Source organism: Emys orbicularis, chromosome 2 (genome assembly GCF_028017835.1).
Source record: "Emys orbicularis isolate rEmyOrb1 chromosome 2, rEmyOrb1.hap1, whole genome shotgun sequence".
In the NCBI taxonomy this organism is placed as follows: Eukaryota; Metazoa; Chordata; order Testudines; family Emydidae; genus Emys; species Emys orbicularis.
The window spans coordinates 41,739,435-41,756,051 of NC_088684.1; the positions used below are offsets into that span (position 1 = coordinate 41,739,435).

At 44.5% G+C, this 16,617-nt stretch overlaps 1 protein-coding gene across 1 annotated transcript in view; it reads right to left on the reverse strand.

Annotated features, from left to right (window-relative positions):
* Positions 1-460: 460 nt before the first annotated feature.
* Positions 461-16,617, reverse strand: part of CPQ (carboxypeptidase Q) — a 273,989-nt gene continuing 257,832 nt past the window's right edge. The window contains exon 8 of the mRNA XM_065399948.1: positions 461-621. Within this exon, the coding sequence (XP_065256020.1) occupies positions 461-621 (161 nt within the window). The remainder of the gene's footprint in view (positions 622-16,617) is intronic.

Here is a 16,617-nt window from a genome sequence, read left to right on the forward strand (position 1 = left end):
TAACCCCAACACAATGTGAACGTTGTATTAGTTTAAAAAGCTATGGAAGCATGAGATCACTTTTAGTGCTAATGTGTCATACTAATATCTAAACTAAAAAAATCCTTCACACATTACATGTAAACACAGTAAAACTACTATTCTGATGCAACAGATTTATTCAGTGTATTTTCCTGCTATACAGGGTTACTTATTTATAGACAGCTATTCTGCCATCATTTTAGGAGACAGACATTAGACATTGATTAGAGGGTAAAAATACTTAATAGAAGAAACATGAAATAAAATCACAAATGGAAGGCATTAAATCAGTAAACAGGACCATGTAAAAGGAATGCTTTGAGGTCAGAGAACAAAAACAAAAATCAGCAAAAACCAGGATGGAAAAGGAATTTCCCACAGCTGTGGACCACATGCATTAGTGGACTGAAGAATATAAGTCTTCTTTCTTGCTTTTTTATTACCTTGGCAACATCTCTTCCATGTCAGCAATTACATAGGAGACGACAGTCCAAACAGCAGCACAGAGATTCATCTGGCTTGGATCCTGAACTGTCATTGTGTCCCCTTGAGTATGATGAAACCAGAAGTATTTACTGATGTCATCACGCAAGCTGGCACCTACAGAGAAAAATGGGCAATTCCTTATGATGTAAATACATATATTTTAAGATGAACATAAACATGAATTTATTCCTGTGCTGGTCTTCATTAAATCCATATGCAACAGAGTAAGTTTCCATATGATAATTTCACTGAGCCATAGAACATGGGATTTTTCAGCATTTTAGCATAAACAAATTTTACATAATGTTAGCAGCCTTGTTATGATTACATGAGACAGCAAACATGTAAATTAATATAGAAGGGAAAGGCAGTATTTCCCTTAATATCTTTGTTGCACCAGCAGTAGTATAAATGCATTTCTATATACGAAGCACAGGAATCCAACTTAAGGAAATCCATATAATTATTCCAAGTGTGGTGTTTTTTTAATTTTTTGTTTTTAATGTTGGTGAATTGGAAATAGACTGCTTCTTTTCTTGTGATGCTTACCATCATGTATTTATTAGTAAGGCTGCGAGTCTGCCACAGAGGTCATGGAAGTCATCCACCCAACTGCTTCCCTTCAGATTCCCTCCACCTAACTTTCAGACCCTCCTTCTTTCTCTTCTCCCCTGCTCTTTCCCCTTGGCCTCCCATCCCTTCAATGACCCTGTTCCATTCCCTTGTCTTGTCTTTCCATTTCGCTAATCACTTCCTATAGAAACTTCACAAAATTAAAAAAAAACAAAACAGGTCTCTAAAATGATATTTGCCACCATCACATTGATTGCTCTTTTTGTATGTTGCATCCCTTTCCTTTTGTCTGTCTTATCTATTGGAAGCTCTTCAGGGCATGGACAATCTGCTACTCTGTGTTTGTACAGTACCTAGCACAGTGGGGCTTGATCTTGATTGGTCCTGAGGCACTACTGTAATAAACATCATTAGTAATAATAATGCTATAGTGACAGGTAGAAGAGGCCCCAGTCAGAATGTAGACAGAGCTTAGATGCTGCACTGAGATGCGCTATAGACAAATCTCAGATGGAAGGCCATTTGATTGTATAAGAAGAGGTTACTCACCTGTGCAGTAACTGACGTTCTTCGAGATGAGTGTCTCTGTGGGTGCTCCACTGTAGGTGTCGGTGTGCCCCTGCGCCATTGTTCAGAGATTTTTACAGCAGTACCTGTATCAGCCGCGCATACGCGGAGCATGCCTCACATACCAGTCTTGTCTTAATAGTGCGCATGCGCGGCCGAGCTCCTCAGTTCCTTCTCTACAACGGAGGCCGCCCCAGCTCTGAAGTAGAGGGGAGGCAGGTGGGGAGTGGAGCACCCACAGGGACACTCATCTCGAAGAATGTCAGTAACTGCACAGGTGAGTAAGCTCCTCCTCTTCTTCGAGAGGTGTCCCTCTTGGTGCTCCACTGTAGGTGACTGAAAAGCAGTATCTTTCAAGGAGGTAGGGACTTCGGATCTGGAAGGAATGCAGTAGATAGAACAGCTCTGCCCACACGCGTATCGGTGATGGGTCCCTGTGTAAGAGCGTAAAGTTTTGCAAACGTATTTTCAAAAGCCCAAATGGCAGCTCTGGAAATGTCCTTAAGGGGGAAGTTATGTAGAAAGGCCACAGAGGCCGCCATGGATCTGGTGGAGTGAGTCCTGATAAAAGTAGGAGGAATCACACTCTGTAGTTGATAACAGAGACAAATGCAACTTGAGATCTAGTTGGAAAGTCTGTGGTTAGAGATAAATGAGTCCATAGAGCGTTCTGCAATGGGGACGAATAGCTTGTCGGAACGCCTAAAGGTTTTAGCCCTGTTGAAGTAGGAGGACAAAGCTCTGCGCACATCCAAAATGTGCATCGTAGATTCAAAGGAATTCGCATGTGGTTTTGGAGAAGGTAGGAAGATGGATAGGCTCATTGATGTGGAAAGATGAATGCACCTTCGATAGAATTTCGGGGAGTAAGCGTAGGGTGAGTTTGTCCTTAAAAAATATGGTGTATGGCAGATCTGCCATGAGTGCTGCAATTTCTCCTGTGCATCTCGCAGATGCAATTGCTACCAGAAATGCAGTTTTCATAGAGAGATGTAGGAGGGAATATGTGGCTAATGGTTCAAATGGTTTTTGGGTTAGGCATGTTAAGACTAAGGGAAGGTCCCAAGATGGATTAGGCGGTTTGATGTCTGGGTATAGGGTTTGGGGTCCCTTAAGGAATCGCTTAGTAATGGGGTGAGCAAAGATAGTCCTATCGTCGAAGGCATCATGGAACATTGTAATTGCGGCCAAGTGGACTTTGATGGGACTCAGGGAGAGTCCAGAGAGTTTAATCTCTAACAGATAGTCGAGGATTAGCAGGAGAGGCACGGAAAAAAGGAGTGGTTTTTTTGACAGCCCACCAGTGTGTAAATCTTGTCCAGTTATGAAGCCAGGTGGTGCATGTAGAATTTGTTGTGCTACGAAGGAGTACATTTCGAACCTGCTCCGAGCAAGTTCGCTCGGCATAAGAGAACCATGAAGGAGCCAAACCTTGAGGAGTAACATGGTTAAATTGGGGTGGAGTAGTAGACCATGTTGTTGGGACAAGAGATACGGGTGGAGGGTAGTGGGATGGGTGCGAAAAGTGACATCTTGGTAAGGAAAGGGTACCATGCCTGTCTGGGCCATGTGGGGCTATCATCATGACCCTGGCTTGTTCTGTTCGTATTTTTATCAATAATTTGTGTATGAGTGGTATCGGGGAAATGCATACATTAGGTCGGTGATCCATGGGAACATGAACGCATCCCCTGAGGAGTGGTTGCCTAGTCCTGCTCTGGAACAAAATCTTGGGCATTTCTTGTTTGCTGCAGTTGCGAAAAGGTCTGTGGTTGGGTATCCACATTTGTGGAATATGTCTAGTACTATATCCTCATTTAGTTCCCATTTGTGGTCTATGGGAAATCTTCTACTGAAGTCGTTGCGGTGGTATTGAGAGAGCCAGGTAAGTATGCAGCTGATATTCAGACATTGTGTCTGAGACACCAGTTTCATTGCTTCTGTACAAAGGGAGCGGGATCGCGCGCCCCCTCCCCCCCCGCCTGTGTACATAGAACATGCAGGCAACGTTGTTGGTCATTATCCTGACATGTTGGTTTTGTATGAAGGGGAGAAATTGGAGGCAAGCATTGTGTATCGCCCAGAGTTCTAGACGTTGATGTGAAGGGACATCTTGGCAGGAGACGAAAGCCCCTGGGTAGTGTATTGGGGCATGTGTACTCCCTATCCTGTAAGGGATGGGTCTGTAGTTATGACAACCGACGGGATGTCCTGTAGAAAGGGACCCTGGAGGAAAGGTTGTGAGACAATGTTCACCAGTGGAGGGAGTCCTTGACTCTGGGAGGTATGTATAAAAGTTTGTTCAGACCATGGATATTCAGTCTGTAGACAGTGGAATCCAGCTTTGGAAACACCTCATGAAGAGGTGAGCATTCCTGACTACAAAAGTGCAAGAGGCCATGTGGCCTCGGAGTTGTAGGCAAGCTCGTGCAGCTACTTGTGGACTGTTGCACAGCTTGGGAATGAAAAGGTTGATGGTGTTAAAAAGGTGGAGTGGGAGAGATGCTATTCTTTTGCATGAGTCGAAATGTGCTCCTATGAACTCCAGCTGTTGGGTGGGAGTGAGTGAGGATATTCTTTGTTCATTCACAGGCCAAGAGCATGGAAACATTGAACTGTCCGTTGTGTGGTTTGAATGGCTTCTTGGAGGGTCCTGGCTTTGAAAAGGCAGTTGTCAAGATAAGTAAAAATTATGATTCCCTGCCTTCTGAGATGAGCTGTTATGACTGCAAGGAGTTTGGAAAAGACACGAGGCACAGTCGAGAGGCCGAAAGGTAGGACCCTGTACTGGTAGTGTTGTGAGCCCAGAACGAAGTGAATAAAACGTCTGTGGGCAGGATGTATGGTCACAGGAACATAAGCATCCTGCAGGTCGAGGGCTGAAAACCCAATCTTCCTGCTCCAGTGCTAGAATTATGGTTGCAAGAGTCACCATTTTGTATTTTTTTTAAAACAAATTTATTGAGGCATCTGAGAATGGGTCGCCATCCCCCAGTTTTATTTTGTGTTAAAAAGTAATGGGAGTAGAACCCTTTTCCTCTGTGTTGGTCAGGCGCTGGTTCTACTACTCCTAATTGGAGGAGGTGATGCACCTCCTGGTGGAGCAGTTGTTTGTGAGAGGGGTCCCTGAAATGGGACAGGGTGTGGGGGGGAATGGGCACTGAAGTAGGGATGATGCTTTCTATACCCTCGGTCACATCTTCAAATTTGCTTATTAGTGGGAGGGGGTTGACAAGGAGCTGACATTGTTGTTCATATGGTCTATGACATTGTTGAGTATACGTTGGGTAGCGTGGATGTTGATAAGGTTGGTATCTATATTGTCTCCTCCTATTTGCAGGAGTTTGGATACCGAGAGACCGTAATGTCATCCCTCGAGTCCTTCATGGAGTGAACCACACCGTTGGTGTTACTGGCAAATAGTTTTTCACCATCAAAAGGGAGATCTTCGATGGTATTCTGAACCTCACAAGGAAAAGAAGATGATGAAAGCCATGAAGCTCGACGCATCACGACTGTATTAGCAGCATCAAGCGCAGCTTGTAGTGCGGTACGGGAGATGATTTGTCCCTCAGAGACTATGGCTTTAAGCTGATGGTTTTTTGCCCTCTGGAATGTCATCAATAAAGTCATTTTTGTGGTCATATTTTGCCAGAACGGCCGCATAATTAGATATCCGAAATTGTAATGTGGACGAAGCATACACTTTACGACCAAGCAGGTCCAGCCTTTTATTGTCTTTATCAGTTGGGGTAGACCTGGGAACTGGTGTTTGTTCTTTTGGTTAGCTGCCTCTACTACCAATGAGTTTGGCACTGGGTGAGTAAAAAGGAACTCAGACCTTTTGGAAGGAATAAAATATTTCCGGTCAGCACGCTTACAGGTAGGTGTGCTAGTAGCCGGTGTCTGCCATATGGTTTTGGGAGGATCTATAATGGCTGGATTTATAGGTAAGGCAATCTTGGATGTGGAGGAAGGTTGCAGGATGTCAGTCAACTCATGTTGGTTTTCAGAAACTTCCTCCAGGTTAATCCTCAACTCGTTGGCGACTCTTTTGAAGACGTCTTGAAATTTTAAGAAATCATCCGACAGTGTTGGTGGGGGAGACAGTATAGCCTCATCCTGTGTGGATACGGGCTCCACAAGGGTTGGGGAAGCATGTGTAGCATGTTCATCGAAGTGTGGAGTAACAGCTTGTTGTGTCTCATTCGTAGCACTGGTGGCGGCGAGGTGGCATTGCTCCTATTTTTGGCATCTTGGCGATCATAGTGGAATCACTTATATGGTGCCCATGGACCCCATTATTGCCACTGACTGGGGAAGGGCATAGGTGGTGCCATCCAAGGGTTTGTGTACCAGGGAGGGAGGTCTTTGATGAATGAAGACCTAGATTTTCTGTGATCAGTGCTGATTTGGGTCTGTGACTGGGAGAACTGGTATGGTGAAAAGTCTCCTTACACTATGGCTTCCTCATCACTAGAAAAGTGAGATACAGCCGGAGACAGCTGTCCGGACTGCATGCGAATGTCCGGAGAAAAATAGGTGTCAAATAGAGGTGACTGTAGGTTAGGTGACACCTATAGGTCCGGTGAATGAATGAACTGCGGTGCCGGAGAGCCTGTGTGAGATAAACCCTCCATTAGGAGAGCCTGTGGCGCTGGAGGGTCATTTGGCACTGACGTTCTCTGCACCGTAGTGCTCAATGCATGTGCTGAGGTCGGAGGTGCTGGGGAGATAAGCGCAGCCCGCGTCTGTTCCGGCAAGGTCATCTGTGCTGGCACCGTGTCCATTGCAGTGCCGAACGGTGCCATGAGATAGGCAGGCAACTGTAAGCCTGAAGCCTCAGCACCAGGAGCTAGCGCTGTCGCCACAGCCACAGGCGGGATTAGCGCGATGCTGGGGGAACCAGTGCTTCAAAGGTGCTGAGCTGGGGGAAGGTCTGCATAGAAGAAATAGACCTGCCCAGCAACCTTTTTGCTTGCAATGTTTCCCTTCTGGATGAGGGAGGCAGGCGTTTTCTTTTTTGTTGTCCTTTTTGGAGACGGGAGGGCTGCGGTTGACTGAGAAGCCCGTACCTGGGTCAGAAGCAGGTCCAAGTGACTTCTGCATAAGAATCATTTTCAGTCGGAGTTCTCTGTCTTTACGTGCCCTGGATTTTAATTTGGAACAATGGGCACATTTTTGAGGAATGTGGGACTCCCCCAGGCATTTTATACTCTGGGAGTGACCATCTGAGATAGGGATGGCGTCCCTGCAGGTAGTGCACCGCTTAAATCCTGGGGAGCCAGGCATATTAGGGTCAGCTGGAGTCTGAGAGGAACAAGCGGGAACAAAAAAAAATTTTTTTTTTTAAGGGATGAACTTATCTAGTAACTAGGGCGCTAAACTAAGGGGAAAAAAGGATGTAGAATGGGTAAGAGAAAAAGTTTTAACGAGTCTGCTCTAGGTCGGACTCCAGCTGGAGACGGTAGAGAAGGAACTGAGGAGCTCGGCCGCGCATGTGCACTATTAAGACAAGACTAGTATGTGAGGCAGGCTCCGCGCATGTGCGGCCGATACGGGTACTGCTGTAAAAATCTCCGAACAACGGCACAGGGACACACCAACACCTACAGTGGAGCACCCACAGGGACACCTCTCGAAGAAGAACCTTGTGAATACATTTCTCACATGTTTATGTCTGAGCTCTGGAAACAGTCTATATCAAATGATGAGGGCTTCAATAAACTTTTTATGTTTCTAAGGCTTGCTATTCTGATTTTGCTTGGTCTCAATGAAAGGTCTCATGCCTTTGTAGAGAATGAAAGCAAAATCTCTCGGCACAGTTCTATATTCCCAACCATTCTTGCTGAAATATGTATCTTTTGATCACATCCTATAATAATTCAGCACCTAGTCCAGTTCTCACTGAAGTTAATGGGAATCTTTCCATTGACTTTAATGGGAGTTGGATTAGGATGTCACTGAGCCTGAATAAATGAGCTCTGAATTTCTGTTATCACATACATTTCTCATTAATGAGACTGTGTTTGTTCTCACTGCTATTTTAGTGTGTGAGGTGAGGGGGAGAAAAGAGAATGAATTTAATAATACTGTCAAACAGGAAGATCCTCTTTACAAGGAGACATAAGATACAAAAAGAAAAAATGCCGTAGCATGCTGTTATCTGGGGATGGGATGGGTTTCATTTTAACATATTCCTTTGGCACTTGTGCCATGTAAATAGGCAGTATAAGTCAAATTTGCCGCTCACATCCAGTGTGATCCCACCGAAGTCAATGGGGCTGGGTGGGTAATGGGTGCTGAATATGGCCCTATAACTTTGTGCAGATTTATAAACGTTTTCGATATATTCCAAGTACTTATTAAGATAAAAATATAAACACATGCTATTGTGGTAAATATATTAGCTGCTGAAAATACTTCACTAAAGATGCACTTGTAGTCAAGCAGCTGTGGAAAATCCATTATATCTTTGTAAACAGATCTTTTACAAGAACCAGGTCACAACTTACTTGCCTGGAATGTATAATAGACATTCCACTAATAATAATTATGGGCTTATAGAATAGTGTTTTATCCTGGGTTTTTATAATAGTGTTTTCCTTAATTCGTAGAAAAATACCTTTCATCTTGTAAAGTATAACCCACATAAATGCTAAAAGATGTTTCCTTTTTGTTTGTTTCTTTAAAAAAATCATAAAATGATAATACTTTGTCACCAAAACAATTAGACAAGTGGGCTTGCACATAGTGTGTTGTTTTTTTTAAAGAGAACACAGAATATTGAGAATACAACACGAATTGCACTCACTGTGCCTCTTTTTCCTTAACAGCTTATTCTGTATATCATTAAAGTCAGGGATCAATTGCATCTTATAAGGTCAATGAAAAACCCTAAGACAACAGCTATGTAAACAATTTTATACATAACTAGAAACACAAGAGAAAATCCATGTTCATGTCTGAGTGAAAGAAAAAACTTTCCAAGCTATGGGTCCAATACTCAGTTCTAGTTAAGGAGTGCTTGCAAGTGCAAATGTAGCTCTAAGCCATCTTCATATCCTCCCTCCCCAAACCTGGGGCCATTCTAAATTTACTCTATCACTGCCAGTGGCTCCAAAGGCCTTTAGGGCAGCCAGAGACTGATGAGGTGCAGGAATGTCTTGGTCACACTTCATGCATCCGAAGGGCACATGCTGTAGGAGCTCCAGCTGGCCTCTGGGCCACCATGCAAAGATGATCCTCCAGTGGCCAGGTAAGCTGGTTTAGGAATGTTTTGGGCTGCTCCATCAGCACAAAGCCATCATGATATAGGCAAAGATCTGACCCCTTTAGTTCTACAATACGTGCATTTGGATGACTATAGATGTCATCCTTTTTTAATTAAAAAAATCATCCTATAGAATTTTATCAAAGAGATGTAATAATCTTAAATTCTATGCAATGATTCACAACATATGAAGATTTTAGTATGAAATGTTATTCTGCACAACTTTTCCATATGGGTAACTTGATTGATTACAGTGAATCCTAGAATCTCTTAATCTGTATTAAGATAGCAGCTCTATTATCAAGCTTTTCTGTTTGTCAAACAAAATCCACTCAGAAGTCACCAATCTTGCCACTTCAAACAGCTTGAAAGTGAAAAGAAATGAAGCTGAGAAAATCAGCTAGGCATAAATTCTACGTTCTCCTGTTTCTAACCCAATCTGTTGTTCCCCACAGAATTGACTGAAGTATTTCTTATTTAGATTATGGCATTATCTACTGAGCACATTAGACATTAACAAATGGAGGGTCTTTAATGCAAGGAGTATTGTCTAGTGGTTAGAGAAAGAGACTGGGAATCAGGCCTCCTGTGTCTTGTTCTTGGACCTGCCAATAACTTGCCACTTGACATTGGGGAGGGATAGTTCAGAGGTTTGAGCATTGGACTGCTAAACCCAGGGTTGAGAGTTCAATCCTTGAGGGGGCCATTTAGGGATCTAGGGCAAAAATCTGTCTGGGGATTGGCCCTGCTTTGAGCAGGGGGGGTTGGACTAGATGACCTCCTGAGGTCCCTTCCAACTCTGATATTCTATGATTGGGAAAATCACTTCACCGCTCTGGCTCCATGCTACCTACCTGTAAAAAGGATAGCAAACATGCCTTACAAGGGGTTTTGAGAGACTTAATTAGAGTGCTTTGAGATCTTCATGTGGAAGGTGCTATAGAAGTGCAAAGTATTATTTGCTGATCCTTTTCCAAAGGACGCTGATTTGCAAAGAAATACAGCTCACATTCAAGAGACAATTTCCCTTTTTCTGGACTTGCAGTCTGAGAAAGACACAGTCAGTACTGATTATGAGATGATTCATTCTGCAACAGATATGAATGCACTCTTATTAAACAAGATATTGAACTGGCCTCTTCAAAGACAGTCTAATTAAAAACAGAAGCAGCTCTGAGGAGGAAAGTTACTGTATATCACATCTGTAGAAGTTTAATAGCACAAAAAAAGTTTTTAGAGTGTTCACTTGGCTCTTCTTTCCACTCTCCTCCATTTCTTACATATGAGAGAGCACTAACTTGCTAGATCTCATTGCTGCTGAGTTCCCTCTCTCTTACCTGTTCTCTTTCAGCATCAGTCCATCAGCCCTCTCCCCACTTACTTTGTCACTCAGCTTCTTGTCCATTCTCAGCCTTCTCCTCCCTGACCTCTCTTTTTCTTCCATTGATATGGCTGATGATTCTCTCCATGCTTCATTCATTCTCTCCATTCATTCATTCTCTTTTAACGTTTGCCCTTCGCTCACATCTGTCCTGCCAACTCCCAGCCCTGGCTCACCTGCAATATCCACTTCCTTCACTCCAGTTCTTGCACTGCAGAGAATCTCTGGCAGAAACCTCATGATCAGGCTGGCTGCAGCCACTACAAATTAGTTATTTCCTCGTTTGGTTTTACCTTCCTCACTAACAAACCTCTACTTTTCCAACTTAATTGAATTCCATGCCCACAATCCCTGCTGCCTTTTTGCCACCTTTGACAGTCCTCAACCCCCCCCCCCCCCAACCTTCCTTCTCTGCTCTCTCTGTACGGGATCACACCAACTTCTTCCAGAAGACAATTGACAAAATACAATGTACCCTTCTCTCTGCCTTTGACTTTCCTTCCCTTCCCCCTTCTCCTACCACAACTCTCTCCTTTCTCCTCCACTGTCACAGATGCAGAAGTTTCTCAGCTGCTCTCCTTCTCTAACCCCTCCACTTGCCCCAGTGACACTGTCCCAGTCCATCTCTCCTGAACTCCCTCACTAGGCCAATTACCCTATCAAAGAAGGAAATTATGTTGGTTTGGAATGATTTGTTCTTGACAAATCCATGTTGGCTATTACCCATCACCCTATTGTCCTCTTGGTGCTTACAAAGTGATCATTTAATAATTTATTCCAGTATCCTGTATAACATAAGATGCTTGTCTTCACTTCCAAGGCCCTTTATGGTCTACACCTGCCCTGTCTATCATCTTGCAGTCAGTATTGAAATGTCGACTCCTGCCTCCGATTGGCCCACAGTGCTGTTGCCTCCATCACCTACTTGTTAAATATCCAAACAAGCGCTTTCATGCTTTCTCCCCTGCTGCCCCTCATGCTTGGGAGGAGCTCCCAGTAAATGCCACACAGTTAACTCATTATTTTCCTTCAAATCACTCCTTTACAGGAGAGGTTGCTCATCTTGTACAATAACTGGAGATCCTTGAGATGTGTCCCCCTAGGGGTGCTCCATGTCAGGATGTGCCCACACCAGTGAACTCTTGATCAGAAATTTTAATCAGCACTGTCCATGGGTCAGTGCTTGAGCCCTAGACACCTCCATGCCCCAACATGAGGACATATAGGGAGGGGTGGACTTGCTGCCACTCCAGTTCCTTCTCAACCACAAAGTCCAATGAGAGACTCTGAGGCAGAGGAGAAGGAGGACGGATACTGGAGCACCCATTGGGACACACATCTCAAAGAATTCCAGTGGCTGTACAAGGTAAGTAACCTCTCCGACTTCTTTGAGTAGTGTCCGTGTGGGTGCTCCACATCAGGAGGCACCCAAGCAGTACCTTCATCAAAGAGGAGGGTGCTGAGGAGGTGGATTCAGTACAGAACATAGAACAGCCTTGGTGAAAGCCATGTCAGCTCTGGAAGCAGTCACAAAAGAGAAATGCTGGAAAAACATGTGTACCAAAGACCAAGTGGCTGCCCTGCAGATGTCCGAAATGGGTATGCTTTTCAGCAGGGGTGCTGAGGCAGATTGAGCCCTGGTGGAATGAGCAATGACTCCTGGAGAAGAGCAACCCCCTAAGGTTTTGTAACAGGTTAAGATGAATCGTGCAACCCATATGGACAGTCTTTGGGTGGAAATCACTTGACCTTTCATGCATTCTGCAACTGAGATGAAAAGCCTGGGTGAAGCCCTAAAGGGCCTAGTCCTGTCTAGGCAGAAGGCAAGGGCTGTTCTTACATCCAGTGTGTGAATGCTTGATTCTTCTCCCAAAGAGTGAGGCTGGGGATAAAAACACCGGTACCTGAACCTCCTGGTTGATGTGGAATTCTGAGGAAACCTTGGGAAGGAAGCGAGGGTGCAGACATAGCATCATCTTGTCATGACAGAACACTGTGTACAGTGGATAAGGCTCCAAGTTCCCCTATCCTCCTGGCCAAGCTTATGGCTATGAGGAATATAGTCTTAAGGGAACGGATGAAGGAGGGAACAGTTTGCCATAGGTTCAAATGGGGGTTTCCTCAGCGTGTTGAGGACTAAGTTGAGGTCCCAGGGTGGAGCTGATTCCTTACCAGCGGGGAAGAAGTTGAAGAGATCTTTGATAAACCTTGTCGTGGTTGGGTGGTCGAAAACTGAAAACCCCTCAATTTGGGAAGTGAAAAGCTGTGATAGCAGCTAGATGAACTTTGCTGGAACTCAGTGATAATCCTGAGGCTTTTATATTGAACAGGCAATCAAGAATGTGTGTTACATGAGACTCAAGAGGAGGTATAGATTGACTGCACCAAGTCTCGAAGCATTTCCACTGCGGGAGGTAAGTTTTCTTTGTTTTAGGTTTTTTGCTATGAAGCAGTATCATATGTATGTCTCATTCTATATCAGAGAGCCATCTAGTAGCCACGCCTTAAAGTGAAGTGCCGAAAGATTTGGATGAGTGATTAATCCCAACTCCTGGGTGAGAAGAATCACCATCAGGGGAAGGCAGAGAGGCGGTCGGCGGAGACATGCGAACACACTCTAGGAACCACTCCTCTCTCAGCCATGATAGTGCTAGGAGGATGGCTACTATTTTTTCTTGTTTCAATTTGTTCAGAACCCTGAGCAGTAGGGGAGTCAGGGGATATATGTATAGCAGTACGTGAGGCCAAGGAATGATTAGAGCACCTCCCATCCATGCCCTTCCCTCAAGCAAAATGATTTGCACTTTGCATTGGATGGAGTTGCAAAGAGATTTATCAGTGGGCGTCTGAGGTAAGACATATCTCTCGGAATACCTCCGTGTTCAGTTCCCACTTGTGATCAATGCTGAAATGTCTGCTGCGGGAATCCACCACTGTATACTTTAGTCCTAGAAGATAAACCATTGAGATCTGTATGCGGTGTGATATACACTAGTTAGATAGTTTTATGGATTAGGTACATAAGGATTGGGATCTTGCTCCTCCTGGATGACTGATATATTGCTGCTCTGTTGCTCAGCATTATTCTGATCAGGTGGCCCCTAGTGTGTAGTAGGAAATGTTCAAAAGCATAACCAACTGCCCTGAGCTCTAATATGTTGTTATGGAGAATAGCCTCCTAAAGGGTCCATTTTCCTTGAACTGTGAGGTCCTGGGAATATGTGCCCCAGATTATTAAGGAGGGGTTTGTAATGATGATTCTTGTGAGAGGAGGCTGCAGGAACAGAACTCCCATGCACACCTTTTATGGTTCTTTCCACCAACTGAGAGAGATGAATACCCTCCAAGGTACTGACAACTGTTTGCATACACTGTGCTTAATGGGAGTATAAATGGGTCTCTGCTAGGCCTGAAGACTCTGAAAGTACAGTCTTGCTAAGGATGTCACAAACGTACAGGCTGCCATATGGCCCAGAATTTGTAGGCAAACCTCTGCTTTAGTTTGTGGGCTTTGTTGTATCTTTGAAACAAGTTGGACTTAGTGGTAAATCTGTCCTTGGGTGAGTACACCCTGGCAATGGAGTCCAGAGTGGCCCCAATAAAGTCTATCTGCTGAGTAGGTATGAGGGTAGATTTTTCCATGTTGAGGTGGAGGTCAATGAGTGGAAAAAGAGATAGGGCTTTTCTGGTTGCTGTTTGAGCCTCTAGAAATGAGTGCCCATTCAGTAGCCAATTGTCCAGGTAGGGGAAGACAATTATTCCCATTTGGTTAAGATGGGCTGTGGCGACCCATAGGGCCTTAGTAAAGACTGTTTGGGTGGTGTAAAGGCTGAAGGCTAGGACACAATACTGGCAGTGGTTCTTGACTGGCACAAAATGTAGGAATCATCCTGAAGGTCAAGGGAAACAAACCAATCTCCCAGATCCAGAGAGGGAATTTTCATTGCTCAGGTTACCACTTTGAACCATTGAGCATGGATGAAAGTGTTCAAAATTCTGAGGTCCACAAATGGTCTCTCTCTCCCCCCCCTCCCCATTTCTCTTTTGGACTAGGAAGTATCAAGAATAGAGCCCTTTTCAATATAGTCCAGTGGAACAGGTTTGATCATCCCCAGTGATAGGAGGGATTGTACCACCTCCTTGTGAGAAGGGTCCCCAAAGAGGGATAAGGAAGGGACAACGTAGGTCAGATGGGCCAATTAACTTATTAGCCTAAATGTCCCCTGGTTTGCAGCCTAAGAGGAAAGCTCTAATCAAGGGCAGCTCACCTGTGCAGGAAAAGGCAGGGCTTCTATAAAGGCAGGGAGCCGTAGCAGAAAGGAGGCTGCAGGGGTGAGGGCTGTTGTCACTGGGTTGAGGGAGAGAAAGGGATTTGGACTCAAGTGCAAGGGTTTATCTAGCAGACCCAGGAGATATGGGTTTAGCTAGAAGAGTGGAGAATGTGAGACTAGAATAGGCAAGGTAGGAAGTAGTCCAGGGGAGTGACAGGAAGGTTTGTGGTAGTACAGACCTTAGCTGCTGGAGATATGGCCCCTGGGCTTGAACACAGTGTCGGGAGTGGGCCTGGGTTCCCCTACCAGGCATGGAATGAGTGGCACAATCTGCGCAGTGAACTTGGAGACTGTCTGTTCTAGCCACGGAGGGAGTGGCAGAGCCATGGCAGTGGATTTAAGAATTGCCCAGGACGATGTGGAAGGCTTTGATAGGACCCCAGAAGGGGAGGACTATTGCGACTTGGCTAGAGGGCTAAGCCATGAAGACAAGGCACGGTAACTCCTGAGGAGCAAGAGAGGGGCCACAGAGTGAGAGAGCGATATGACGGACCGAGGAACTGCGAGAAGAGGGCATCAGGCTGGCAGAGCTAATCCCCAGACATGGCCAGTGAGCAGAGGTGACAGATGCCTACAAAAGCCTTGACAACGGTTAGACTGCTGGTGTGCTGATACCACCGGCTATTACGCTGACCAATACTATCTCACAGTTTCTTTTGCGCCCCATCAGTCTGTATCCATCTGTTGTCTTTTGTCTTACACTGTGATTACCTTAGGCAATACGGCAATACAAATAATAAATAATAGCAGAGAAAACTATCTTGGGTACTTAGAAATCAGTATGCATTTGCCATTCAACAATATATATGGTCTGCCCACTAATATACTAAGCTCCCACTGTCTTTACCTTCAAGAAAACTCTTGAAACCCAGCTATTCCATTAAACTTTCAAACTGTAATGGATACTCCCCACTCAGTATGTATTCTGTCTTGTTTGTACTGTGTCTTCATGGTTCAGTACCTCTAGATTGTAAATAAGACCTGCTAGATGAAGGATACTGATCTTCTACAGTACAGTGGCGTGTCCATTTAAGTTGCTAAGCAAATTAACGATAAAGATTTATAAGCAGTTATTTATTATTTGTATTATAATAGTTCCCAGAGGAGCTCCATTATGTTAGGCTCTGTACATACACATATTAAGAGACAGTCCCTGCATGGAAGTGTTTACAGTCTAAATAGACATGAGGGAGTAGAAGGGGAAAGAGTTACACATAGGAGAAGTGACATCCTCAGTGTCGGATAGCAGGTGAGTGGCTGAGCCAGGAACAGAAACCAGAACTCCTGATTCCCAGGGCAGTGCCCTACTCAGCAGACCAGGCTGCCTTTCATTGCTTGCTTGCTCAAACAGTAAGCAAAAGTCTGAAGGGCCTTGACAAAGTTCCCAAAAATCCGTGAAGCTAAAATAAACCCTGAAAAGAACAACTTACAATGAGCTAAAGCTACTCCCCTCACATCTCCCAAACACCTTTATGCAGATAGATGGATCTAGAACACACTCCCATCCACTCCCATAGCAGCAGAGGGAGCCTTTGGTAAGCTGGTAATTCAAGCACAAGGTTTAAAAAAAAAGCTAATTTTTATTTATGAAGTTGCTTTCCCCACCATGCTGAACACATGCAGTTTTGTTATCCAGTAAACAAAAGATTATTTTAAAAAAACAAAATGAAAATCTTCCTGACCTCAACGCCAACCTCAAGTTCTCCTTGACCTTAATGCCGCTACTCAGGGGAGAAACACAAACACTATTGAGTCCTAAAAGGAATCCAACTTTTGGGAAGTAAACCATGAGATATGTAGAAACATATGATACTGTACCTCTTTTACTCAGCATAAGAATACATCCATAAAGAGGAAATCTCAGCCTGGGCACAACTGTGCTGTACACTGGGAAGTTCACAAGGTCGTGCGGAAAGGGAAATTTTCCTCCTCAGATCACAGAGCATGAGCACAGCCACTCCACATTGTACCTGGCATTCCTACAC